General features: G+C 37.3%; 1 protein-coding gene across 3 annotated transcripts in view; it reads left to right on the top strand.

Moving 5' to 3' along the window:
• CLIP4 (CAP-Gly domain containing linker protein family member 4) overlaps positions 1 to 27,622 on the top strand; it is a 65,811-nt gene that overhangs the window by 2,924 nt on the left and 35,265 nt on the right. For all 3 annotated transcript variants that reach the window (XM_030311376.2, XM_030311378.1, XM_030311377.2), the window contains exons 2-8: positions 4,940 to 5,087; positions 13,288 to 13,427; positions 14,226 to 14,319; positions 15,627 to 15,788; positions 17,561 to 17,679; positions 20,830 to 21,066; positions 25,129 to 25,264. In XM_030311376.2, the coding sequence (XP_030167236.1) occupies positions 4,955 to 5,087; positions 13,288 to 13,427; positions 14,226 to 14,319; positions 15,627 to 15,788; positions 17,561 to 17,679; positions 20,830 to 21,066; positions 25,129 to 25,264 (1,021 nt within the window). In that variant the 5' untranslated portion in view covers positions 4,940 to 4,954. The remainder of the gene's footprint in view (positions 1 to 4,939; positions 5,088 to 13,287; positions 13,428 to 14,225; positions 14,320 to 15,626; positions 15,789 to 17,560; positions 17,680 to 20,829; positions 21,067 to 25,128; positions 25,265 to 27,622) is intronic.

Raw genomic sequence — 27,622 nt, 5'->3', positions numbered from 1 at the left:
TTAATTAAAACATTTTTTTAAATGTTTATTTTTGAGAGAGACAGAGACAGAGTGCAAGCAGGGGAGAGCAGAGAGAGAAGGAGACAGAATCCGAAGCAGGCTCCAAGCTCTGAGCTGTCAGCACAGAGCCCAATGCGGGGCTTAAACTCATGAACCATGAGATTATGACCTGAGCCGAAGCCGGATGCTTAGCCACCCAGGCACCCCATTTTTAATTTTTAAAGGAACCTTGGAGGGGCGCCTGGGTGGCGCAGTCGGTTGGGCGTCCGACTTCAGCCAGGTCACGATCTCGCGGTCCGTGAGTTCGAGCCCCGCGTCGGGCTCTGGGCTGATGGCTCAGAGCCTGGAGCCTGTTTCCGATTCTGTGTCTCCCTCTCTCTCTGCCCCTCCCCCATTCATGCTCTGTCTCTCTCTGTCCCAAAAATAAATAAACGTTGAAAAAAAAAATTTAAAAAAAAATAAAAAAAAAAATAAAGGAACCTTGGAGATATGATTTAAATGCTTATTTTGGTTATGGTAATTTTTTGGGAATCTAATGGAAATAAAGGCTCCTGGCAAAATATAGTATTTAAATGAATGAAAGGGCCTCGTGATTCTAACTCATGTGGACACAGCTTAGATCTCCTGTTAGTTGAGTAGCTCAAAGATGCTGCCCTTGAACCATATTCCAGATAAAGCTGAGGGAGTCTCTTGACCATAATGAAGTTCCTTAGTGAGGTCTACTAGCCTTGAACCGCTTTGAAAAAGTTAGTGGCCATCTCTTCTCACCACCATTCTGTGTTAGGGAATAGACCAGGAATCCTTGAAAAATCACAAGATATTTGAGCCATGTTACCAGTTGCATTTTCTCAGAGCTGTTTTGGGGTGATGGTGTAGGATGGGATTCCTATATAAATCAGAGTTTGGGAAATTTGATTCTAGTTTGACCAAGTTTGAGTGAGATCCCAGGTGTCTTAGATCTTCAGACCCAAAAATTGCTTTTCAGAAGGATTCTAAAACTTTGTCATGTTTTTAGAGGTGTGAAGTTTTCTTAAGTGGGACTAGAGATAGACTGTTGAGTTTTCGTGAAGGAAAGGAAATGGGACTAAGGAAAAATGCAATGAAGACACAAAATACAAAGAATGTTCAGTACATTGGTTAGGTAATATTGTAGCTTCTCTGGGCTTGAAGTATCTAGTATATGAAATGACAGTGTTTATTCCACCTTGTTGAGTGAATCATCTTTCCACACTGCATCTAAATGAAATATGTGTAAGACACTAATCTAGCTCCTGTGATAGTTGTGCAAGATAGAGTTCTGTGAGGATCTCAGCAGTCTACAAGGAAATGAAAGTTGCTCTGAGGATCACTTTCAAAAAAAATTTTTTGGATGGGAAGCTCTACCCTATAAAAGGGAGGTTTTTATTTTTTTATTTTATTTTATTTTATTTTATTTTATTTTATTTTATTTTATTTTATTTTATTTTAATATGAAATTTATTGTCAAATTGGTTTCCATACAACACCCGGTGCTCATCCCAGCAGGTGCCCTCCTCAATGCCCATCACCCACCCTCCCCTCCCTCCCATCCCCCATCAACCCTCAGTTTATTCTCAGTTTTTAAGAGTCTCTTATGGTTTGGCTCCCTCCCTCTGACTTTTTTTCCCCTTCCCCTCCCCCATGGTCTTCTGTAAGTTTCTTGGGATCCACATAAGAGTGAAAACATATGGTATCTGTCTTTCTCTGTATGACTTATTTCACTTAGCATAACACTCTCCAGTTCATCCACGTTGCTACAAAAGGCCGTATTCCATTCTTTTTCATTGCCAAGTGGTATTCCATTATATATATAAACCACAATTTCTGTATCCATTCATCAGTTGATGGACATTTAGGCTCTTTCCATAATTTGGCTGTTGTTGAAAGTGCTGCTATAAACATTGGGATGCAAGTGCCCCTATGCATCATCACTCTTATATCCCTTGGGTAAATGCCTAGTAGTGCTACTGCTGGGTCATAGGGTAGGTCTATTTTTAATTTTTTGAGGAACCTCCACACTGTTTTCCAGAGCGGCTGCACCAGTTTGCATTCCCACCAGCAGTGCAAGAGGGTGCCCGTTTCTCCACATCCTCGCCAGCATCTATAGTCTCCTGATTTGTTCATTTTAGCCACTCTGACTGGCGTGAGGTGATAGCTCCGTGTGGTTTTGATTTGTATTTCTAAAAGGGAGGTTTTTAAAGGTGGCTTCCTCTTAACCAACTCAGAAGGATAGCCACTTAATCACTTGGCTGAAGAATTAGGAGTATAAAAACATGAGTGAGTTCTAAAGTGTGGTTGTAGTCAGATGAATCTTCCTAAAACATGGTTTGAATCAGAACTCTCTCCTTTTAAGAAATCAGGAGTTTCCCAGTGCTTATGGAATTAAGTGGTTTGGTCTTTGATCAGGTGTATGAAATACTCCCAAGTAGAGTCCTAAAAAAACATTACAGCCTTACCTCAAACAATGTACCTAGATGTGCCCTTGTTCCAGCCTACTTCCTTTAACATGCTCTTCTTTTAAATTTCTGCTGACTGATCTTTCAAGACCCATCTTGGGAGATGCTTTCTTCATGCACTGTTTCTGATTGTCAGGAGTGCCCAATGTAGATGTTCCTTGTACTTATGTCACAGAACATACCCCATTCGATTTCATCATCTATAGTTACTAGTGCTATTTTATTCACCCTAGTAGATGGTAAGCTAGCTAATAAGCCTGGACTATCTTACTCACTTTCGTATTTTCCAAAACATCCAGAATAGTGCGGTGCCTTGTATGTGGTGGTTCCTTAATAGTTATTAAGCCTTGTTTATGTCCCTTGATTTCAAAGGAAGCTTCATACTCTGCATAGAATATTTTGCTCAGAGTTACTGCCAAAAGTAGCAGCCAACAAGTAGAAATCCTGTTACTTTCATCACTGAGAAGCTATAGCATTGAAGGAGGACTGTCTTTGGGGATGTGTGTTACTTTTTGGAATTGAAGTGTTTGAGGAAGATCACTTTGCTGTGTGGCACCAATTCCTTGTTATTTCCCCATTATTATGGTAGGGTTACTATCATAATCATTCAATGTATTGGGTGGCAACTAACTTTAGCATCTAAGAAAACTTGAATACCTTTAACATAGTAACAGTGTATTAGGTTATTTAATAAAGAATATCCATGTCCACATAAGCATGTACCTTATGACAAAAAAAAAAAAAAAAAGTCACCTTGCTCGTTACTAGTTCCTGACAGTCTTCAGAAAACATGAATCATTGGAAAGGAACCAGTTAGCTCAGAGAGGTGACTATTTCTTTGGATCAGGGTGGTAATGGTGGAGTAAAGATGGTTAAGTTAGATATAGGATTGGTTAAGTATAGAACACACACTGAGTAATTTCTAGCATGGTGTTACTGCTAGGGTAAGCTGCCAGTTAATTATCTTTATTCTTTCTACTGAAATGGCCTAGAATCATTTTTATTTAGTTTTGTAATATGGTCTTTGCTTATATTTAACACTGATGAAGAGATTTATAATATTTCAGACTTTACAGACTTGATGCAAAAGAAACTGGATGCTTTTTACCTTTATATATGGTTCAGTTGTACCAACATTTGCTCTGCTGTGCCATTTCTTTCTGAGCTAGGGTGCAGCAGCCCACTGCAGGGCAAACATCCTAAGCTCTCATGTTTTCTGGGAAAAAGAGGCAATATCAGTGATGTGGTTTAAAAGGCATGGCCTTCCATTTTCTGCATGGATGGACTAAATGGATGTTGTATGTTGGGGAGAAGTAAACAATGCTGGGAGCTCTTAGACCCATATTTGTACAAGTGATGTGATTGATTTCCAGTGAAGCTTTCTAGGATGTCAGAAAAGAACGAGAACACTCTAAACTAGATTATTTTCATGTGATGAGCACATGGCATGAACTGTTAGAAGATAGATAATGTAACCTGTGTCAGATCCTATGATAGAGGTACATCTACAAGGGATATTATATCCCTTTATTACTCTAAGTAAAGAGAATATCACCCACTTGGGTTAACTCAGCATTTAAAAACCTTTTCACCTAGGGGTGCCTGGGTGGCTCAGTCAGTTGAGTGTTTGACTTAAAATTTTTTTTTTTAATGTTTATTTATTTTTGAGAGAGAGAGAGAGCACGAGCAGGAGAGGGGCAGAAAGAGAGGGAGACCCAGAATCCAAAGCAGGCTCCAGCTCTGAGGTGGTCAACACAGAGCCTGATGTGGGACTCGAACCCACCCACGGACCACAGGATCATGACCTGAGCTGAAGCTGGACACTTAACCGACTGAGCCACCCAGGTGCCCCAAGGTTATGACTCCTGATTTCGACTCAGGTCGTAATCCCACGGTCATGGGATTGAGCCCTTCATTGGGCTCTGTGCCAAGTATGGAGCCTGCTTGGGATTCTCTCTCTCTCCCTTTCTCTCTCCCTCCCTCTGCCCCTCCCCCACTTGCTCATGCGCACACTCATTCTCTCTAACATAAAAAAAATTAAAAAGCAAAAACAATATTTATAAAAAAGGTTTTCATGTGTTTTGGGGAAATACTTAGCTTTTTATTTCTCCTGAGCTTTGTCTAAAAAGATTGCATGTCTGTAAGAGTGTGAAACAACATATATTCTTTAATAGCAGTTTGCTAAAAGGAAGTTTTTCCCCCTTCCTCTCTCAAAAAGATTCTTGAAGGTTGAAGTTAAAAAATGTCAGTAGATTGGGGGTCCTGGCTGGCTCAGAGGAGAATGCAACTCTTGATCTCCGGGTTGTAAGTTCAAGTCCCATGTTGGGTATAGAGATTACTAAAATCTTTAAAAAAAGGTCAGTAGGTTATATATTAAAAGAAAATAGGCTTTTTGTGATTCAAGGCAATCATTCTAAGTTGCATACAAATACAATAGATAGGCTTTTTTCTCTCTCTCATTAAAGGTGGCTTTCTAGAAGATGACCATAGAGGACTTTCCAGATTTTCCAGTAGAAGGAAATTCTTTGATTGGAAGATACCCATTTTTATTTCCAGGTTCTGATACACCAGTTGTCTTTTCCATTTCTGCAGCACCAATGCCTTCGGACTGTGGTATGTTAAGTAGCCGTATGTATTTTCCATAGACTGGAGACTTGACTTCTATCTTATGCCCTTTTGCATTCATAATTCTTCCTAAAGCCATTTGCTGTGGTTTTCATAAAATTGCTAGTTTTCCTTTTTCAAAAATACAATTGCCTTTTTCTGCCTCTTAAGCTAAATGCTTTATTTCTGCTGTCTGCATTTTTATTATGTAAAAATGTTCATTTTAAGCACCATGATGGATTTAGAGGATCTTATTTTTAGAATGCAGTGGTGCTTAGACATCTAGCATTCTTTTGCTATTGATGTATTTATTTTGGTTAAATATACTGACTTGCTTAAAAAGCCATGTATTAAGACAAAACAAAATACTGTGAGCTAGCCATCTCTAAGGGCCCTGTTGTCTCTGAAATGCTAGGATCTAATTTACCAAATAATCACTGCTGAAATGATCCAAATTTGGGTGACAGTGTAATAAGTTATGTGTTTCAGTACATAAGCAAGCCGAGTTTGGACTGTCCCAGGTGTCTTCCATTGTAATTATAAGGTATACACAAAGACAGTAAAACTTAAAAAAAAAAAAAAAAAGCCATATGCCTAGGCAGGGAGAGTGAGACCTTTCCCTGGAATGTGGAACGGGTTGGCTCATATTTAAATCACCTCACTTAAATATCCTTTGTAAAATGTATATTTATAACTATTCTAGTTTTTACTTATTTAGGCTTATTTCCCTAGACTTGTATTTTATCAGATACTGATAAAGGAATAAAAGAAAACAAGGAGATAAATTTGATAGATTTGTTACATTTCTAATTTAGTTAGGATTTTTCAAGTAAAGTATTGGGTCATCATTTCAAATTGTCTTTCGAGGTAAAGATCATGCAGGTTTTATTTTTAATTTTTTTTTGTTTAGAAATGCAATTTTTAAGTATTAGTAGGTATAAAATTATTAGATTGGGAATTTATCTAACTTAGTAATATCGATTTTAATAACTGCTCATGTCCAAGTTCAGATTTTGCCTTGTAATCACCAAAAATATTGTGTAAAACCTGAGCCTATATCCTGGGAGGTATGTGCAGCTTTTACAAAACATGGACTGGGCTTATCTTCAGGTATAACAAAATCAGTTATGCAGGAAAAACCTTAACTAAAGCACTTTGTACCTTGCTTATGGCGCTTACTTCGTTCTATCCCAAGTCATAATTGTGTGATCTCTTTACTCAGACCACAGCATTTTGGGATGGGGTAGCAATCAAGCTTTGTTTTGGTTTGTCTTAGGGCTAATATAGCCATTTGTTTCTCAGTCAGTGTTTGTTGAATAAATACACTGAATGTAAGGTGATAATGGATATTGACCCTTATGTATAACTGAAATTAAATGTTGCTTATATGCTTAGAATTATACATTTCTTAGAATCTGAATGGACCTGTAGGTCAGCTTTTCTCTACTCACTTCTTAGGATAGAAATTCTATTTTCAAGATCTCTAATAAATAACCACTCAGTCACTTGGATATCTTCAAGAGTGGGAAACTAATGAAATAGTCCATTTCATGGTTAAGAAGTTTTAGGTGTGATAAAATTGTTTTTGTATTTACACTCAAAATATGTCTCCTGGAAACTTTGGCCAACTGATACTGGTTTTTGCTATGTGGAACACACTTCTTTATATGATAGCCTTCAAATATTTAGATATAATTTGAATATTTTTACCTAGCTTGTACTTCCGTAGGCTACACGTTTCTCATTCCTTCATCATTCCCTCAGTGGCAGGATTTCTAGATCCTTTTCATTCTAATTGTTTCCTTCTTAGTACACTGTTGTCAGTGTCCCTTTAAAAGTGGCACCCTGAATTGTATTTATTAAGTGTTTATTGAGGGCCTGTTATGTGCTAGGTACTGTCCTAGATGCTGAGGATAACACAGTGACCAAGACAGACATTCTAGTGGGAAAAGATAGTAAATTAATAAACAAAATATAAATATCCCAGTCTATTTTGTGGAGGAAAAAAACAGGGTGCTGTGAGAGGATTAGTGGAGCATCTATTATAGATGGGGTAGTCATCTGGAGTCAGAGGAAGCTGGTCACAAGAAGATCTTGGAGAGAAGTGTTACAGGCCAAAGAATAGGAAGTTAAAGGCACAGAGTTGGGGGAAAAGCCTTTGGTATATCCTAAGAATTAATGGAAGGCCATCGTGGCTGAGAAGCAAAGTGATTGAGGGGCAGAATGACAGGAGAGGAAGTTGGAGAGGAAGGCAAATCTTGCAGGATTATTTAGGCCTTGGCAAGGGATTTGTATTTTATGCTAAGTGTAATGAAAGTGAGCCATTGAATGTGAGGCTGAGAATGAGATTAAAACAAGAAACAAAGAAAGACCAACCTGCACAAACCAGAGCTTAGATGTATAGTTCAGTGTTGATTCTCAAGGTGGTTACTCTGTGAGACAATATAAAGACTTTTGATTGCTTTGAATACCTTCAGAACCAGTTTACACAGAGCACATATCACATGTGTCATAAACTGCACAATGCACTGTTATTACTTTTGTTTAAACAGTGAATTGCCTCTTAAATGGACTTAAGTAATAATAACAAATCTTATTTGCCCATATAGTTACCATTTTTTCCAGTGTTCTTTATTGTGCAGATCTAGATTTCCAGTCAATACCATTTTCCTTCTGCCTGAAGGGCTTCCTTTAACATTTCATGTAGTACAGGTCTGCTGGTGAGGAATGCTTGCAGCTTTTATATGTCTAAGGACATACTTATATTACCTTCTCTTTTGAAAAATGTTTGCTGAGTATACAGTTCTAGGTTGATAGTTTTTTTTCTTTTGGTGCTTAAAGATGTTGATCCATTGTCATTTTACTTGCATTGTTTCTGATAGGAAATCTGCTTTCATTTTTGTTTCTCTGAATGTAATGCGTCTTCCCCCCCCCCCCCAGTTGCTTTTAAGATGTTCTCCTTATCATTGATTTTTGAGTAATTTTTCCATTATGTGTCTTGGTGTAATTTTTTTTTTTTTAATGTTCTTGTGCTTGGGGTCTGTTGAGCTTCTTAGACCTGTTGGTTTCACTTTTCATCAAGTTTAGATTATCTTTTCTTCAAATATTTTTCCTGCCTCTGAACCCTTTCAGACACTCCAGTTACATGAATATTAGACTACTTGAAGTTGTCCCACAGCTCACTGATGTTTTTTTCATGTTTTAAAAATTCTGTTTCATTTTAGTTTCTGTTGCTATGTCTTCAAGTTCATTAATCTTTTCTTCTGCAGTGTCTGATCAGCTGATGATCTTACCCAGTGTAGTTTTCATCTCAGATGTTGCTTTCATCCCTAAAGTTTGATTTATGTCTTTTTCATATCATCCATGTCTCTACTTAACTTTTTGAACATTTGGAATACAGTTATAATGACTGGTTTAATATTCTTTTCTGTTAATTATAATTTTTTTAATGTTTATTTTAGAGAGAGAGAGAGCATGTGAGAGTGGGGGAGGGGCAGAGAGAGAGAGGAAGACAGAGTACCTGAAGTGGGCTCTGTGTTGACAGCAGATGACCTGATGCAGAGCTCGAACTCACTAACCATGAGATTGTGACCTGAACTGAAGTTGGATGCTTAACTGACTGAGCCACCCAGGTGCCCCACTGTTAATTATAATTTTTGTGCCAACTCTAGGTCTGTTTTTTTTAATTTATTTATTTTTTACTTTTTTTATTAAAAAAAGTTTTTTTTAATGTTTATTTATTTTGAAGGAGAGAGAGAGCATGAGTCGGTGAGGGGCAGAGAAAGAGAGGGAGGCACAGAATCTGAAGCAGGCTCTAGGCTCTGAGATGTCAGCACAGTGCCGGACACGGGGCTCAAACTCACGAGCTGTGAGATCATGACCTGAGCTGAAGTCAGGTGCTTAACTGACTGAGCCACCCAGGTGCCCCTAAAATTTTTTTTTTAAGGTTTATTTATTTTTGAGAGAGAGAGAAACAGTGCAAGCAGGGGAGGGGCAGAGAGAGAGGGAGACACAGAATCCAAAGCAGACTCCAGGCTGTGAGCTGTCAGCACAGAGCCTGATGCAGGACTCGAACTCATGAACTGTGAGATCATGACCTGAACCAAAGTTGGACACTTAACTGACTGAGCCACCCAGGGGCCCCCTCTAGGTCTTTTTCAGTTGGTTATCCCTGATTATGGGTCCTGTTTTCTCCTTTCTTTGCATGCCCAGCAATCTTTGATTGAATGACAGTCATTGTGAATTTACCTGTTCAGTGCTGTGTTTTTTCTATTCCTATAAATATTCTTGAAGTTTGTTCTGGGATGCAGTTAAGTTACTTGGAAATAGTTTGGCCATTTCAGGTCTGGTTTTTTGATTTGTTAGGTACTTCTGGAGCAGTGCTAATCTCAGGCTAATTATTTCTCACTATTCAGTACTCTACCCAGTGCCCTGTGAATTTTTTCCCTAGTCTTTTTGGTAGAAATAGGCACTATTTTAGGCCTTTTATAAGCAATGGGCTCTGATCCTTTTAATCCTTTTAGATGGTTCTTTCTCTTACTTTGGGTTTTACTTGTAAATGTATGTTAAGTACTCAAGAGGACCCTCCACAAGTCTTTGAGGTTCTCTCTCCTCTGATACTCTTCCTGTGAGCTCTAGCTTCCTTGATTTCCTTGGGTTCTCAGCGCTGTCTCCTCAACATAGGGAGTCTTCTGGGCTTCTCTTGGTTTCCCTCTCTCTGCACTGTAGTGCAGAAACCTGGGACAATCGTAAGACTCACCTTATTTATATCTGTCTCTTAGGAGTCACTGTCTTTCATTGCCTTGATGTCCAGTGCCCTTGAAAACTGCATTTTATCTATTTCCTTTATTTTTTTTGTTGTTTCAGATGGAAGGGTAAATCTGGTCCCCATTACTCCATGTTCACATGAAGTGGGTAAACGGGACACCCCTCCACCTTTCTTTTGATTAAAGCTTTTTTTTTTTTTTTTTTTTTTTCCCCCTGTATGGGCTCAAACTTTGGATTTAGTTAGATTTGTTACTATGCAGCATAGCATAGAGGTTAAGATCACAAAACGGTCTGGCTTTAATCCTGACTCAATCACTTACCAGTTGTGTGTTTTTAGGCAAATTACTTATTTTTTTTTTTTTTTTTAATTTTTTTTCAACGTTTTTTATTTATTTTTGGGACAGAGCGAGACAGAGCATGAACGGGGGAGGGGCAGAGAGAGAGGGAGACACAGAATCGGAAACAGGCTCCAGGCTCTGAGCCATCAGCCCAGAGCCCGACGCGGGGCTCGAACTCCCGGACCGCGAGATCGTGACCTGGCTGAGGTCGGACGCTTAACCGACTGCGCCACCCAGGCGCCCCCAAATTACTTATTTTTAACTGCCCCTTCTTTGTCTGTTTCCCCTTTGATAAAATGAGAACAATAATAGTGCCTACCTCATATGGTCATTATGAGGATTAAATTAGGTAATATTTATAAAGTGCATAGAACAGTCCCTGGCACCTATTAAGTACTATTTAAATGATACCTGCTGTTTGCCATCACCTCAGTGTGTAATTACTGAAGCATTGTTATATGCTTTATTATTTATTGGGCTACTGCTCCCTCTTGCTACTCAGGTCATTATTCTTTTTAGTTCAGATGTTCTTGTTTATTTATCTTACATTTACTTTCTAGATTTTTGCTACTCAAAGTGTGGTCTTTAGTCTTGTAGCATTGGCATCACTGGGAGCCTGTTAGGCAATCCCAGGCCCCACTTGAGATTTACTGGATCAGAATCTACATAGTAACAAGATCCCTAGGTGATTCCTATCTATACTGATGTTTGAGAAGCTCTGCCAACAGATGAACAGTAGAGTCATTTTGTATCTCCTCTTACAGTAAGTCTTGGTGAGATGATGATTAGAATTGAAATTATTTTAAATAATTGTTTTTGGTAACATTGACAGTTTTAAATATTTTATTTTTTAGTTCAGCAATGTAATATGTCTTTTCCATTTAAATCCCTCTCCTCTTCCAATTTTCTATAAATAAGCTTCACACATTCATTGGTATGTTTGTTACCTTAATTGATATTATGTGTAGGATTCTTTTCCCGTTGCTTTTCATTTTTTAAAAATAGGAATATAAAATGGGAATATAAAAATGCACAAAATATAATAATAGCAAACATGTAAGTCATACGTATCTACCATCAGAAATAATAGATATTATATTTTGTCATTTTTCCTTTAGCTCTTGTTTTTTAGTTACAAGAAAATCTTGAAGTTGAAACTCCTTGTTTTCCTTTGGTCCTATTCCCCTTACTCTCCAGAGGTAACCACTATCTTAAATTTAGTGTGATGATTCCAAACCATATTATTATGTACTTATACATATGAGCATCCGTAAACAATGTGTAGTACTGTTTTGTGTATTTGTAATTTTATGTAAATGATAGATACTGCATATTATATGTAGCTTATTGATCAGTATGTTTTTTTTGAGACCTGTGCTTATCAGTTAATGACTTAGATATCTTAATTCATTTATTTAGTTGTAAAAAAGCAAAAGAATAGGCCACTCCAATCCATTCCTTTATGGAGAGATGTTTCAGCCCAAATGTTTTGCCATTATAATAAATGCTACAGTAAGAATTCTTGAATCTGTCTCCTGCAGACACATGCAGTCTCTTTAGGTATGTATTTAGAAATCTCTCTACTAGAAATGCCCAATGCCTAGGAAAGGGGTTCATCCATAAATATTTATTGAATAGATAAATCAATTAGACACCCCCCTCCCCAATCTAGTCAACTGCTGTTTATAAGAAACATGCCAAAATCTATGTTTAAGAAACCATGCAAGGTGCTTCTCCATGTTGGATACCAGTTCTTTTCTGTGTTTTCCCTTCTGAACCTAGAGGACCATTCTGTTGTCTGAGATTTTGGATAGTATCTTATTCTAGTTTTAGTCTTTCTGATTCTCTTCTAATGGACTGTGGCTCCCCTTTTATACACATCCTTGGTTGTGTGCTTTTATACTCACCTTTTAGTTATCCTGATTCTAAAAGTATGAATTATGTGTACATAAGTGTAATTTTGGAAAATATTTAAAAACATAAAGAACATAAATACGAATCCTGCTACTCATGTATGCTGTTAGAAGCTGACTTCAATAGTGAATTCTTTTCGGGAGACAGTATAGTAGAGGAAGGAAGATAGACTTTGGATATAGAACTGGTTTTCCATTCCAGATTTGCCACTCACTAGCTGTGTGACTTTGAGTATGATTTAGTCTGAGCTTTGGTTTCTTTATCTGCAAAATGAGAACAATAATCCCTCCTAGGTAAGGTGTTTGTGAGGACTTGTGTAGTGTTTGGTAAATTGTAAGCACTCAGCAAATGTTGGTTCGCTAATGCTTTCCTTCTTTAGATGCTTCTGGTTTTTTAGATTCCCTGCCCATTTTTTTTTTTTTTTTTAAGATTCTTCAAGATCGTAGAATCTGATTTTCTTCCATTCTCTTTTATTCTCTAGCCATAGGATGACCAAAGTTGGCTGTGATTCTTAGAAAAGTTTTAAGAGATGTTTAGGTCATGTTCAATTTTGCTAATATTCCACGTTTTTACTAATACACATTCCAAAATAAGCCAGTCACTCTGTCCTAAGGTTTCATTTCTGCGTTGCCAGAGACTGTTGCCTAATTGGTTGGCATGGCAGTTCTCCTTGTGCTTTTCCAGTGCGTAAAAAGTAATGCAATGCCTGTTTCTTATGGAAAATTGGGCAAATCAGAGAGGTAAAAAGAATATTTAAAATTATAGACTAGTTGATATTTTGGTATTTTCCCCCTTTTATGAGTGGTTGATGTGAATCTACTGTTCATGATATATTTATGTTGTAAGAGCTGAAAATATTGATAAAATTTGACAAAGTTTCTGTGCCTTAGAAGTAGTTCTTGGAAAATTCAGCGTTTGAGATGGGTTGCACTCACATTTTTGTTTCATCTGTAAAAAAAATGTGGTATGCACAGAAATCTCGTTCTCACAGCTGTTCAGGAATGCTTCATACTTTTTTGGTTTTCTTGACTTTGGTTTTGAAAATTGCTTAAGGTAAACTTTTGCTAGGATCTAAAAATATTTGTATCATTTGAGCACTGGTCTTATTGTTTATTATTTTCAATATATTTATTTGTAACTTTTAATAAGTTTAATTTATACCTTTTTTTTTTTTTTTAAATTTCAAACAGAGTTTTCTTTCTTTGATCCTAATGATACATCATGCCAGGAAATTCTCTTTGATCCTAAAACTTCTGTATCAGAATTATTTGCCATTTTAAGACAGTGGGTTCCTCAAGTCCAGCAGAACATTGACATTATTGGAAATGAGGTAAGGAATTCCTACATTTTACATTTGGCATCATTGGGATTGTTAATTGTATAGGTGCTCCCCTTTGAACCCTGCCATCTGAACGGAAAGGTGGTGATACATGGGAAACCTTTGAAACATTCTGATGTTTGTTCTTGTATCTCCAGGCTTTGCTCAGAGCAGTTGTACATTTTTTCCATTGTTCCCTCATGCTCCTCATTTGCTGACACCTGGAGCTCTGACGTTATAGACTCTTGATGGCAGCAGGCATTTTCCATATTTCCTTTCTTTGTACAAATTAATTTTGTTAACTTTAAAAAATACACTCTATGAGGAGATTTGATAACCGACATGTGTTATCTATACTTTTGGGTGGTTTGGTAAAGATCTAGGCTTGAGTATAGTTTTTAAAAACATTTGATTTTTTGAAGGAGGGAAGCAAGAGTTACTGGGTTCCTTGACCTGCACATTGTCATGTTGTAAGGAGAGAAAGGTTATATATATATATTTTCAAATGCCATTAAGCCCGTTAGGAAGAAAATTTTGCTGATCCTTTGAGAGGTTAAGTAAAGTACGTATCTGGAATGCCAGGTTACCCTGGAATCGTCTTTAGGAATTTCCTTCAGTCTGCTGACAAGTTCAGTTTTCATCATTGTTATTGGATGTAGATTTAAAGTTTATCCTTGAGAGAAGCCCGTTCTCGATACTCATTTTATTGAGAACGAATTCCGATAAGATGGTCTAACCTGGTTCTCAGCATGGGTTTGAAATCCGTTTTCAGTGGCCATGTTATCATGATATCATCCTTGGTTTCCTCAGATTCTTAAGAGAGGTTGCAATGTGAATGACAGAGATGGATTGACAGATATGACACTTTTACATTATACTTGCAAATCTGGAGCTCATGGTATTGGTAAGTGTGTGGCAAACTACTAGTGGCTTAAGACATCTGTATTTGTGTTTGTATAAGCTGTGTTTATGCCATCCACAGTCCCTAGGAGGGTACCCACCTGATGATAACAATATCCACTGAATAGGCAAGCATTCAGTGGGGTCTTCCCCAAAACCTTGTCCCCTTCCCTCCCTTTTCTCAGGGGGGCTTTATAGTCTCCTGGTACATCCCAGCCTGGTACATCCGAGCAGGCTTCATTGCTGCATGCTCGCTAGGTGAGAGTAACCGGTAACACCCTAGAACCTTCCTGAGAGTTTACAGCAAGGTTAGACAACCCAAGTTGTTTTCCAAGTATCCAGTCCCTACAGACCCCAGCCTTTAGGCCTGTCCGAGGGGTATTTCTATATACATAACATGTATGCACATTTTTCCCAGATTGGTGTTCTGTGCTTTTACCATTGTATAAAACCTGCCTCTATTACTTAACTATATATTGTGAGTCTCTGTCCCTGTTTCAATAGTCTGATATAGACTTCTTAAGCTGTTGATTAAGGACTTTTTTTTTCTACAATCCATCATGGACTGATTCTTTTTGTAAAATAAAGTAAAAATGAAATTATGATAGAAAAATGAAATGAAGATATAAAATACAAGCCCACTTGTGTTTCATAATGCATGAAATTTTGATTAATATATTCTGAAGAAATGATTGTACAGGGAAAAAGAAAAGGGTTATCAAAAGTACAGAGAAATTACAGTTTGGGACTGCTAGTGGTCCACAGAGCACACTGAGTAGGACTAATCTAGTGCATTGCCTTTTTTTTTTTTTTTTTAAAGTAGACTTCACACCCAGCACAGAGCCCAATGTGGGGGTTGAACTTACGACCCTGAGATCATGGCCTGAGTGGAGATCAAGAGTCAGACACCTAACCGACTGTGCCACCCAGGCACCCCTAGTACATTGTTTTTAATGACTTTGTATAAATATTCCATTATGTGGATGACTTATGATTTATTTAACCAGTTTCTTATTATTGTGCTTTTAGAACTTTATTTTAGAATAAAATTTATTATTTATTTGTAAAGTAGTTTCAGAAATTTATTTGTGATAAAAAGTGCTGTGATGAACATCTTTATGGCTAAGTGTTTATCCATATCTCTGAGTATGATTATTTTCTTAGAATAAATTCCTTGTAAGTGAAATTTTTGAGGTGTATGTATATATTTCGTATGCTATTTACTTTGGCTTTTAAAATGAAGTAGTAGATAGCCATCTATTGGAACTGCAGTTTGTACTGAAGAAGAATAATTTAGAAAACTTTCTTTAGGTGATGTTGATACAGCTGTAAAATTTGCAACTCAACTTATTGATCTGGGAGCAGATGTTAGTTTACGGAGTCGTTGGACAAATATGAATGCTTTGCATTATGCTGCTTATTTTGATGTCCCTGAGCTTATAAAAGTGATTTTGAAGACATCTAAACCAAAAGGCAAGTACTATAAGATCACCATTAGATGTTATTAGTTGAACACTTTATTAGTGGCATAAAAATTAAAATTCAAAGAGATTTTGACTTCTAATCCATCTTGTTCCATATGACCTCCTATTCCACGTTTTTTCAGGAATAGTTTAATATTTCTTTATTGAAGGTTAATGACTGTCATTTCACAAAAGGCTTGGTACAAAGAGATACAAATTAAAAGTACAAAATAGTGTTCTCATATCTGCAAATTCCCCAGTTTAACATGGATTTTATAAAGTGTAATTGAATCTATGTGCTATATAATTCTTTTCTCTCGAGTAGCCAGAAATAGAGCAATAAAGCTTTCAGAGCTAAGCATTGAAATCATAAAGAGTATTTTAGATGGCATTCGGTTCTGAAATTCTGTGATTCCACTAAAGGACACAATTTCAAGGGTTTTTTTCCCCCCTCCTATCTTGATGGTGATACCCTAAAATTGAACATCAGGGTGTCTAAATTATAGTCCTGGTATTTTGACTTTTTCTCTGGTCCTCTCAAGTGGGTTGGTTTTCTTTTGAGAAAAAAAATGAAAGCATGTGCAGTAGTAATACTTAAAGTTGAAGGTGGGCAGGATACAGTGTTCTCCCCATTTGTAGAAGACTTGTTCTATAGGTTCAACAGTTAAATTTCCCAGAAAGTTTGTTTCTAACCTGCTTTGTGTAATCGTCCATTTTATCTTTAACTTTTACCTTTTAATTTTTGATTGATGTTGGGAAGAAGGGCCTCTTTTGGTAGTACAGTGTCTTGAATAACTCAGGAAGGTCTGTCCTGAGCATGTCTTGGTTGTTTGCCATTGTTGGTAGGGCATGTGGGCTGGTACGGTTTAGGTTAAGGAAGGATTAGTGGAACCAAGTATTTAAAACCCTTGTTACAAAAAACATTCAAAATGGGATTTCCAAATCTGGAAGATTTCTTGTGTCTAAATATAGCATCTTGATGATTTATTGAAAGGTTATTAAAATGTCCTTAGAATTGCAAGATTCTTTTTTCCTACTATGAAGTCCAAATTCATTTGTTTGATGAAGTATTTTGAATTAATATGATTTGCACAAATTTGCATGTTTAATTAGTCTTTAACTTATTCCTGATTGAAAATTCTGCATAATTTTACCTACTACTTTCCATGTAAAAGGCCAGATAGGAATCTGGATCACTGGAACTACTTGATTCTGCAGTTATGGCAGGTGTCTAGCCATAGAGAATAAGTAAAAATGTATGTGGCCATGTTCCAGTAAAACTTTATTTATAAAAACAGACGACGAGTTGTGCTTGGCCCCTGGGCCATTGTTTACTGGCTCCTGACGTAAACCCTTCTACCTCATTGTAGTTGTCATGGCACGTATGCAAGAGGTTAATGAGAGATTGTGTTCAGATACTTTTACAAATGTGAATTATTACCATTAACTTCTTTTAAATATAGTTTAGTTTGTGATAGTTGGAAAGTCTATGATAATATCAGTTCTTGTTGTAACGATATTTTATTGTACTGAGAAAATAATTGGTTGACCAGATTGTAACATGGAGATTGTATTTGTGAATGGTGATTACATATGTGATCACATAGGTGACAAATATGTGAAACAGTGCTTCTAGCAGGTTGGTTTAAGTCTCATTAAGTGGCTTATTAATGTTCTTCCCCCACCAAAACAAGCAAACAGACAAACTCAGCCTGTCTCCTTTTATATTGTAATAGCTAAATCTAAGTTTTTAGTTAATGTACGTGTGGTGTGTCATTGCAGATGTAGATGCCACTTGCAGTGACTTTAATTTTGGAACAGCTCTGCATATTGCTGCATATAACTTGTGTGCAAGTACCGTGAGATGCTTATTGGAACATGGAGCAAATCCTGCATTTAGGGTAAGAGACTAAATTAAAAGTGAAAAATATTAAAAGAGTTAAAATGTCTACTGTTATCTCCCAGTAAAGAGTTGTATCTGGATGTTGTTACAGAATCTGTATGAGGAAAGAATTTAGATTTTTGTGCTGCGTATAAAGAGTAATGGTGATCAACTTTATCTCAAATAATTATAAGGCATAGCAGTGAATTTCAGTCCCCTTGTATTGATAAGCTCTACAGAATTTCCTTTCATCGGTGAAGTAAAATTACCTTAAAGTGTTACCATCTTTGAGTTTCAGTATCTTTCATTTAGTTTTTCGATGTATTTATAAAAAGTTAGCCATCAAAAATGCATATGTTAAAGTTATATTTCTATGTTAAATTATATTTCAAATTTTTTTGGAAAAACATTCCAGAAAATTTTTAAAAATGCACATTTAGGAGTGGAGTAAATGTTTAAAAATTAAAGGGAAAATTAATTTTTTCATGGTAATTGTGTTACTAATTTACAAAGTTAACACACAGGATTGAATTTCATAATTTTCAAATCTTTGGTTATTTTATTGTCTTCACAGAGAAGCTCTCAGTGTTCTTTTTCTTAGTATTAACAGCAGTGACTTGCTTTGGTGGGGATTCTTAATGGGGTCTGCGCCTTCCCTTGAAGGGACAGGAGTGGGCAGTGTTTGAAAAAGTCTCTTCCCTCCCCCCTTTTCCTCTCCCTCTCTCCCTTTTCCTCTCGCCCTCCCCGCTTTCTTGTTTCCCTTCTCCCTACTTTCTGCCACACTTTGTTTAATCCCATCTTTGATTAATTAACCCTTCTCCCCTCTTCCCCCCCCCCCACTCTCCCTTCCTCCTTCCCTGTTGTTTATTGGGCACTGGGAGAATACAACAATAAATAAAAGTTTTTGTCTCCAAAGAGAATATAGTCCAGAGGGGAGGATGGACAAGTAATTTTACTGTAGTGTGTTGCATTCAGTGGGTTATGATGTGGGAGTGGGCACAGAGTGCCATGGGGTCACGTACCAGGGGTATCTCTCTAAGCCTTGGGAAGGCTTTCTGACAAAGGTGACATTGAGCACTTAAACATCATTAAGAACTAACGGTTAGAGGAGGGAGGTGCGAAGAGCGGTTTAGGCAGAGAGGAGAGTAGCGTGCACGAAGGCTAGGAGATTATTGTGCAGTTTGGTTGGAATGTGAGGGGGATGTGTGTGTGCTTTTCCTAGTACAACTGTTGACGAGACCTCATTAGTGGAGAGAATATTTTGAATTTAGTAAGAGGCAGTGAGGCATGCCTTGAGGTAGATTACCAATTCAAGCCAGAAATAATAATAGATTATTGTATTTTGAAGATTAATACTTAAAAAAAAAGTAGCCAACATGTGGGTCAGCAGTAGTCCCTGGCTCATACTGTGATAACCACAATTTTAGAAGAAAATGGATTTCTATAATTAATCATGAGCAAGCTTTCTTATGTTAGCATGACATCATCACTGTTATTTTATTATTATTTAGTATTTTTTAACAAGTTTTAGTTGCCACATTTTCTAGGAATTAATGTTAAGTGTGTGACTTACTCTAGAGAGGTGAGGACTTATAAATCTAAAGTAAAATAGTCATTGTAAATATAGTTTGCAGCTTATCAGTACGAGGTTTTAAAATATCCCCCCCCTTTTGTATCGAGAGTACATATTTGTGTTATACACACCTTTATTATATTTTGTATATTTTCTTTGAAATCTGGGATTAAAATAGACCCATCACTGTCTCAGCAATTTGATAACAAGTCTTCCTACCATATGTTTACTTAGGACCAAACTGACTTGAATTTTAAAACAAAAAATGTGAGGCACTTGCAAACTAAGTGTGTTCTAAAAGCCTCATATTTTCACCCATACGGAGCATTTGAAGATAATCAGTAGAGAAGACAAGGAAAAGAAGTTTCTCAGCAAAAGAATCTTGATTCATCTTATTAGAAGAAGATTACAGTCTGGAAGCATGTTTATCGAATCCAAGTGTTTTGGTTAGGGAACACAGAAGAGAGATACATGTTTGAGGGAAGGATAGCCCTGAGTAGGAGAAATTCTCGACTGAGTCTAGCAGGTCCTAGACATGGATTCAAATGTCACCTCTGCCAGGAATCACGTAAATGACTTTGAGTGAGTCATTAATCTTTTCTCGCTGAATTTTCCTAATGGGCAAAGTGGAAACAGTAGTAATACTCTGTGTGTTTAGTTGGTTATTGTCTCTCCTACTACAGTATAAACTCTCCATGGGCATGGATATTTTATCTGCTTTATTCGTAAGCTTTTTCTTGATGTGAGAATCAAATGAGACAATTTATATGATAGGATTTGGTTATATAAACACCATGCAAATGTTAGTGGGCTCGTAACTGACCATTTTATCTTGTTGCAGGATAAATCCAAGGATGCAGTCTCTCCTTTATAGTGAGACCAGAGCTGTTTTCTTGATTATAGCCCAAATTTAGAAGTGTTGAAACTATAGTTTCTATTCCTTAAATCTGAGTCACTCCATGAGTGGGCAGGATGGGTCATGTCACAGAGCCGAGGTGGCGGCTGTGGAATAGTGGGCAGAATCTCGGATCTGGGGTTGGGAAGCCAGTCGGTGCTGTGACTTCTGTCTCCAAACCTGCACAGCCAGGCATGCTCTCCACTCATGACCTCTGCATTTGCCCTTCCCCGAGCCTGGGCCGCCTTTCCCAACCGGCTACCCTGCATGGTACTCCCACACCTGACTCCTTGGGCCTCGGCGTCAGTGCGTCTTAGCGGTGCATCCTTCCCTGACCACTGTGCATGCATAGACACCGCTCTCCGGGTCTCCACCTCCTTTCCCTGAATTGTTTTTCTCTCTCTGCCACTTTTTACCATTTAAGATAATATATCCTTGACTTGTTTGATTGTTTGTAGTCTGTCTCTCCCACCAGAAGGTGTGCTTCTTGAGGGCAGGGTTTTTTCTCCTCACTGTGGCGTCAGTAGCATTTAGAATGGTGTCTGGCATGTAGTAGATGTTCAGTAAATTGTCTGAATAAATATATGAGGAATGAGTTTAACTTAAATTTTTAAAAACTTTTTTTTTTTTTTAATAATTGTGTATGACCATGTAGAGCTTTGGAGTAGATACGAATTGAAATTGTTCTCTTCTACTTGTAGAACGACAAAGGACAGATCCCTGCTGATGTTGTTCCAGACCCGGTTGAAATGCCATTAGAAATGGCCGATGCCGCAGCAACTGCTAAAGAAATCAAGCAGATGCTGTTAGATGCAGTGCCCCTGTCATGCGACATTTCAAAGCCCATGCTTCCAAGCTATGATCGTGTTACTAGCAAGGCGATGCTTGCATCACTCGGTCTGAAGTTGGGGGATCGTGTTGTTATTGCAGGACAGAAGGTATAGTAAGTAACTGTGGTCTCTAAAGCTGTGTCTCAGGTCATAGTGTTTGTGGCTTGGGTGCCAAAGGTATATACAGTGTGGCCAGAGTTGGGAGTTTTTTTTTTTTAAAGTGCATTGTGTAAGTAGAAGCATACTTAACGGAAGCTGTGAAGCTTAGATGCACGCTTACTATGAAGTATGATCTAAGAATATAAACGACTTGGACTTAGTGATGAAGATGTCTTTGCTGGAATGGGAGGGCTGGAGTACGGAAGAACTGTTGTGTGAATTCAGGGGCGTGAGCTGAGACACTGCTGAGCCCAGAGCTATCTCCTTGCAGCCCCTTGCAGTCTTCAGTGGGTTTTCCCACTGTGACTACCTGGCACAAATGGAACAAAGGAGACCCTTGCTGTTCATGGGTGTTTGGCCTTGAGATCCCATAAATAGAGAAATCTTGGATATTATTTTAACCTGATAATAAAGTGTATGTGGAAAAGAGGACCTCCCCTCCTGGCCTACTGAAGATGCTCTAGATGCCTCTTTTTCTCCAAAGCCTCTGTTTCCTTTCAGCACTTACTTGTTGCCATTCTCTCTTTTCTAATACCTCATAAGGAAGGGCTGTTTCTTTTTCTTTTTCTTTTTTTCTTTAGCTTTGGGGTTAATGGGGAGTGTGGTATGAAGAATGGAACAGAGCATCCCTGCTTGCCTATCTAATTGCCCAACACAGTTATGTCTAAATATTTGGGTGGGCTTATGGGGAGGGTGATGCGGGTTCCTCAGGAAACACCAAAATCGGGAAGTTGGATTTCCTGAGCAAATTGTTTCAAAAAGGAAGGTAAACTACAAACAAATGATTATGTTGAGAAGGACATTTATCAACTTCCAAGAGAATGTATCCATGGGACATTGGTTAGCTTTTATTATTGTTATTATTTTTAACTTGGGATTAATATTCAGCCTCCTTAGTCTTCCTGTCTTATGCTTGAGAATGGGTGTTTAGAAGAGTTATTCTGTTGTTTTATTTTACCTTTAATTTTGGATAATTTAAAGCTATACAAAAGTAGAAGCATATAATGAGTGTGCATGTACCAGTCAGCTGGTTTAACTTGATCACTTCACGGCCATCCTGCTGCCTTTATTCTTTCTCTCAGTTTGCTGCTTTGCTGCTTGTCTTTTTATCCTCTTAGGGATGTCTTTCAAGGAGCAGAAGTTTTTTTGTTTTTTTAAACGTTCATTTATTTTGAGAGAGAGAGAGAGAGAGAGAGAGAGAGAGAGAGAGAGAGAGAGAGAGGAGAGAGAGAGGGGGTTGGAGCAGAGAGAGAGGGAGAATCCCAAGCAGGCTCGGAGCTGACAGGCTCTGATGTGGGGCTTCGTTCCATGAACTGAACCACGAGATCATGACCTGAGCTGGAATCAAGAGTTGGACACTCAGCCAACTGAGCCACCCAGGTGCCCCTCAAAGAGCAGAAGTTTTAAATTTTGATGAAGTCCATTTTATCAGCGTTCCTTATATGGATTGTGTGTTTAGCATAGCTAAGAAACTTTCCACTATGTCATAGTACAGTAGAGGATAGAGCACATATGCTTTCTCCTAGAAGTTTATAGTTTTAGGTTTTACATTTAGTTTGTATTTAATTTTGAGTTAATTTTTGTGCAGAGGGCTAGGTATAGAGTTGCTTTCTCTCTTTTTTTGCATTTGATGATCTGTTCCAGCACCATATTTTGACAAGACTGTTCTTTCTCTCTCGAATTGCCCTTGCCCCTTTGTCAATTGACCTTATGTGTATGGGTCTTTCTGGATTTTATTCTGTTCCATCGATGCAATGATTATCCTTTCTTCAGTACTACCCTGTCTTAAGTGCTGTAGCTTTATAGTAAGTCTTGCAATCATTTGTTGTTAGGTCTTCAGTTTTGTTTTGTTTTTAGTTTCTTTGTCTTTCCATGTACGTTGTAGAATCAGCTTATGGATTTAAAATCATACAGAAAGTCCTGCTGGGATTTTGAATAGAGTTGTGTTGACATAGATCAGTTGAGGAGAACGAATGTCTTAAAGATACTGCGTCTTTCAAACACAAGCACAGTATATCTCTATTTAATAGGTTTATTTCATCAGTTTTGTAGTTTTAAGCATTTAGATACTGCATATACCTTGTTAGATTTATACCTAAATTTTTCGTGATCTTTGGTGCTATTGTAAATGGTGGTGTTTTGGAAATTTCTTATAGAAATACAGTTGATTTTTGTATATAGACCATATATCCTGTAACCTTGCTCAATTTATGAATTCTCTTGACCTTGTTTGTGGATTCTTTGGGATATCCCGTGGAAACAATCATGTTATCTGTGAATAGAGACAGCTTTCTTTCTTTCCAATCTGTATGCCTTTCATTTGTTTTTCTTGCCTAGTTTCATTGCCAAGGACCTCCAGTATAACGATGAGTAGAAGTAGTAAGAACTGATCAATTGTTCTGCTCCCCATCTGGAGGAGGAAGCACTCAGCATTAAGCACTCAGCATTAAGTACCATAATTGTTAGCTGTAGATTTTGTGAGTATCTTTTACTAAGTTGTGGAAGTTCTCATCTAATCCTGGTTTGCTGAAAGTTTTTTAAAAAAATTATTATTATCATGAAAGGATGTTGAAATTTGCCAAAGGCTTTTTCTGCATTTGTTGAGAGAATAAGTTTCTTCTATTTAGAAGTTTGTGGGTATGATGAATTATATTTATTAATTCTCAAATGTTGAACTAACCTTGCTTTCTTATGATAAACCTTACTTGGTCATGACACTGGATTTGATTTTCCATATATTGCTGGATTCTATATATTGCTGGATTTGATTTGCTCTTGTTTTGTTGAGGATCCTTGTGTCTGCTTTTGGTATCAAGGGTAATGCTGGGAATGAGTTGAGAATTAGTCCTTCCACTTTTATATTCTATCTAGGTTTGTGTAGAATTGATTATTTTTTCCTTAAATTCTTGGGTAGAATTCACCAGTGAGTCCATCAGGTTCTGCAGGGTTTTTTTGTTTTGTTTTGTTTTGTTTTTGTGGAAGGTTTTAAACTGTAAATTCAGTTCAGGTGTGAGCTTTGACAGTTTGCATCTTTTAAGGAATTGGAACATTTTATCTTATCTCATTCATTAAATTTACAGGTATAGGGTTGTTCATAGTATTTTCTTACTATTATTTTTTAATGTTTATTTATTTTTGAGAGAGAGAGAGAGTGTGCACACCAGTGGGGGAGGGACAGAGGGAGAGGAGAACAGAGGATCCAAAGCAGACTCTGTGCTGACAGCAGAGAGTCTGATGCGGCATTCCAGCCCATGAACCCCGGGAGATCATGACCTGAGCTGAAGTCGGCTGCTTGACTGAGCCACCCAGGTGCCCCCTTTCTTACTATTCTTTAAATGACTGAGGGGGTGTAACAGTGTCCTGCTTTCATTCATGATGTTTGCAGCTTGTGTCCTCTCTTATTTTTCTCTTGGTCTCTAGATAGAAGTTTATTAATCTTATTTATCCTTACAGATAACCGGCTTTTGGTTTCATTGATATTCTTTATTATTTTTCTGTTCTTAATTTCTTATCTTTATTGTTTCTTTCCTTTGGCTTGCTTTGTGTCTTCACTTTCTAGTTTTTTAAAATGGAAGTTTAGATCATTGATTTGAGGCCTTTTCTAACACCAGTGTTTAATGCTATGGATTTCCCTCTAAGCACTGCTTTTGTTGCATCCCACAAATTTTCATGTATCGTGTTATCATTTTCACTCAATTCAAAGTGTTTTTAAATTCCCTTGCGATTTTCTCTTTCACCGTGGGCTATTTGGGAGTATATTGTTTAATTTCCAAATATTTGGAGATTTTCCAAGATCGGTTGTTGGGTGCATACAGATTTAGGATTCTTGTGTCTTTTTGGTGACTTGACTGTTATAATTATATAATATTTCCTTTTGTCCCTGGTAATATTACTGTTCTGAAGTCTGCTTTGAGAGAATAGTTTTTAAAAACTTCTATAAAGTTTGCAAGAGTAGCACATTTAGAGTTACTAGTAATCCTCAAAATGTATTCTGATTTATGTTTTCTTTAGGTTGGAACATTAAGATTTTGTGGAACAACTGAATTTGCAAGTGGGCAGTGGGCTGGCATTGAGTTGGATGAACCAGAAGGAAAAAACAATGGAAGTGTTGGGAAAATCCAGTACTTTAAATGTGCCCCCAAATATGGTAAGGGAGATACGGTCTAACTTAATGAGAATTAGTTTAAGATAATCAGATTTACTCTTTTTTTTTTTTTTTACTCTTTTATGGTTTTTAAATAAAACTTTCCTATGTAGTAAATGAAGGGGCTGCCCTGTTCTTGCTATGAGCAGTACATTGATTGGGAGATGATGTCTCACCAGGAGTACACCCGGCTCTCTGCACCTCCGTCAGTCCTGCCCAGGGTGCTCTCAAGGCTGAGGAAGGGACTTCGTTATCAAGGAAGTGCAGAGCTCTGGAGGTGGAAAAGCTTGAAAACTTCAAATAGCAAACGAGGCCAACTTTATAACTGTGCTGCTGAGACGGGATGATTCTTTCTCTTTCTGACAGATGTTTGTTTAAATTCATATTCTCTCTCTCTCTGTCACACACACACACACACACACACACACACACACACCCCTTGACATATTGAATTGAATTTGTCACTTACTATTTTGTGAATATTTTTCCTTGCCATGAAATATTCTTCTAGAACATTAATTTCCTTGGTTGTTCAGTATTTCATATCAGCTCCACAAGGAGGCACTATGATTTAATGCTGAAGTCCTTGCTTAGAGTCTGACTGCTTGGGTATGAATCAGTTTCCCTACCCACCAGCTGTGTGACCTTAATTCTCTTTTTGTGCCTCAGTTTGTCTTCAGTAAATGGGGCTAACAATACCTCAAGAGTTTGTATGATAAATATATAAAGCACCTTGAATAGTGCTTGATTCCCTCTTAGTACTCAACAAATGGTAGCTATTTGCTAACTGTTATGCATTTATCAAAGTTACTAGTTTCCTTTTGTCATACACTTAAAATGGAGCATCATTTTTTGGTGGATTACTAATTTTTTTTCTTTATAAAAATGTTTTTTGTATAAAATTTGAAAAATATAAAAAAGGTTAAAAGAAGAAGATAAAATCACCGATATATTTCCATTTAATCCTTTTCATGAAATTTGGATTATATAGTTATATGTATTTTACATTTTTACTTGACATGCTATTATAATTAAAAAAAATTTTTTTTTAATCTTTATTTTTGAGAGAGGGACAGAGTGTGAGCGGGGGAGGAGCTGAGAGGAGGGAGATACAGAATCAGAAGAAGGCTCCAGGGCCTGAGCTGTCAGCACAGAGCCCAATGCAAGGCCCAAACTCACGAACCATGAGATCATGACTTGAGCTGATGTCGGACGCTTAACTGACTGAGCCACCCAGGCGCCCCAAAATGCTATTATAATTTACCCAAATCATTAAATATTGTTAGAAAATGTGATTTTTTAATGGCTCCATTTTCTTTAATTTTTCCAATATGATGGCTGAAAGTTTCTATGTTTGAATTCATATTTCTTCGATTGTGGTGAAAATGTTTTATTGTGATACATACACACACACACACACACAGTGTCATCCTGGCAATTGCCCAGAAATACTTGTTCGTACTACTTGCTTACTAAATGATTGAGATTGAGATATTAGTGGGTTTTTAAAAACTTTAGAAACACAAATACATACTTAGGATATTAAATTCTCACAGTTATTACAGATGTTTTGCCCAGTTTTTCATTTGCCTTTGAACTTCATTTGCAGTGTTTTGGCACAAAGTTTTATGTAGTTAAGACTTTTTCTTTATAACTTCTTACATTGCTTTTATGCTTAGATACTTCTTCCTAATCCAAGGATTAATTTAAAATTATATATTTTATTCTTTTGAATGTTTTAATTTTTTACGCTGAGTTATTTAACCCATTTGGAATGTATTTGGTTAGTTGGGTGGAGTTAAGAATTTAATTTTAATTTTCCTCTGTTAGCTAATTTTGGTAACTGTCAAACAGACTGAAGGCAAGAGCAAAACTGCTAGCAGCCTACAGGGCAGATGTCAGTCAGGTTCGTGGGAAATGCTTAGATTGTAACAGAATGCATGTTGCCCCCAGATCTCATCATCCCAAGGAGAGGCATGTTTGATGAGGACAAAGCTGGATACCCCAAGGACCTGCTTCTGTCCCTTTTACATGCTTAAAGGGGAGTTTTGGGCAGGGCAATGATCATGTGTTGGATTTAAAAATAGGGTTACCCTAAGCAGAAGCCGAAGAACCCTAAGCAGAAGCTGAAGAATTTGTCTCTTCTCAGCAACAGTTATTATTATTTTTTCTCCCCTCTCTCTAACTCTTATCAGTTTTCCTCTGGCTTGTGCTTCCTTCATTATAAATTAAGTTCTTATAAATGCTATCGTCGGTTTCAGGATTTTTTGTTCAACTGATCTGTTCATTCTAGCATATATTAGATTTTTTATTTTTATTTTATTTATTAAAAAAACTTTAAAAAATATTTATTTTTGAGAG

The sequence above is a fragment of the Lynx canadensis genome, chromosome A3 (assembly GCF_007474595.2).
Source record: "Lynx canadensis isolate LIC74 chromosome A3, mLynCan4.pri.v2, whole genome shotgun sequence".
Classification (NCBI taxonomy): domain Eukaryota; kingdom Metazoa; phylum Chordata; class Mammalia; order Carnivora; family Felidae; genus Lynx; species Lynx canadensis.
This window is presented reverse-complemented; position numbering and strand designations above follow the sequence as displayed.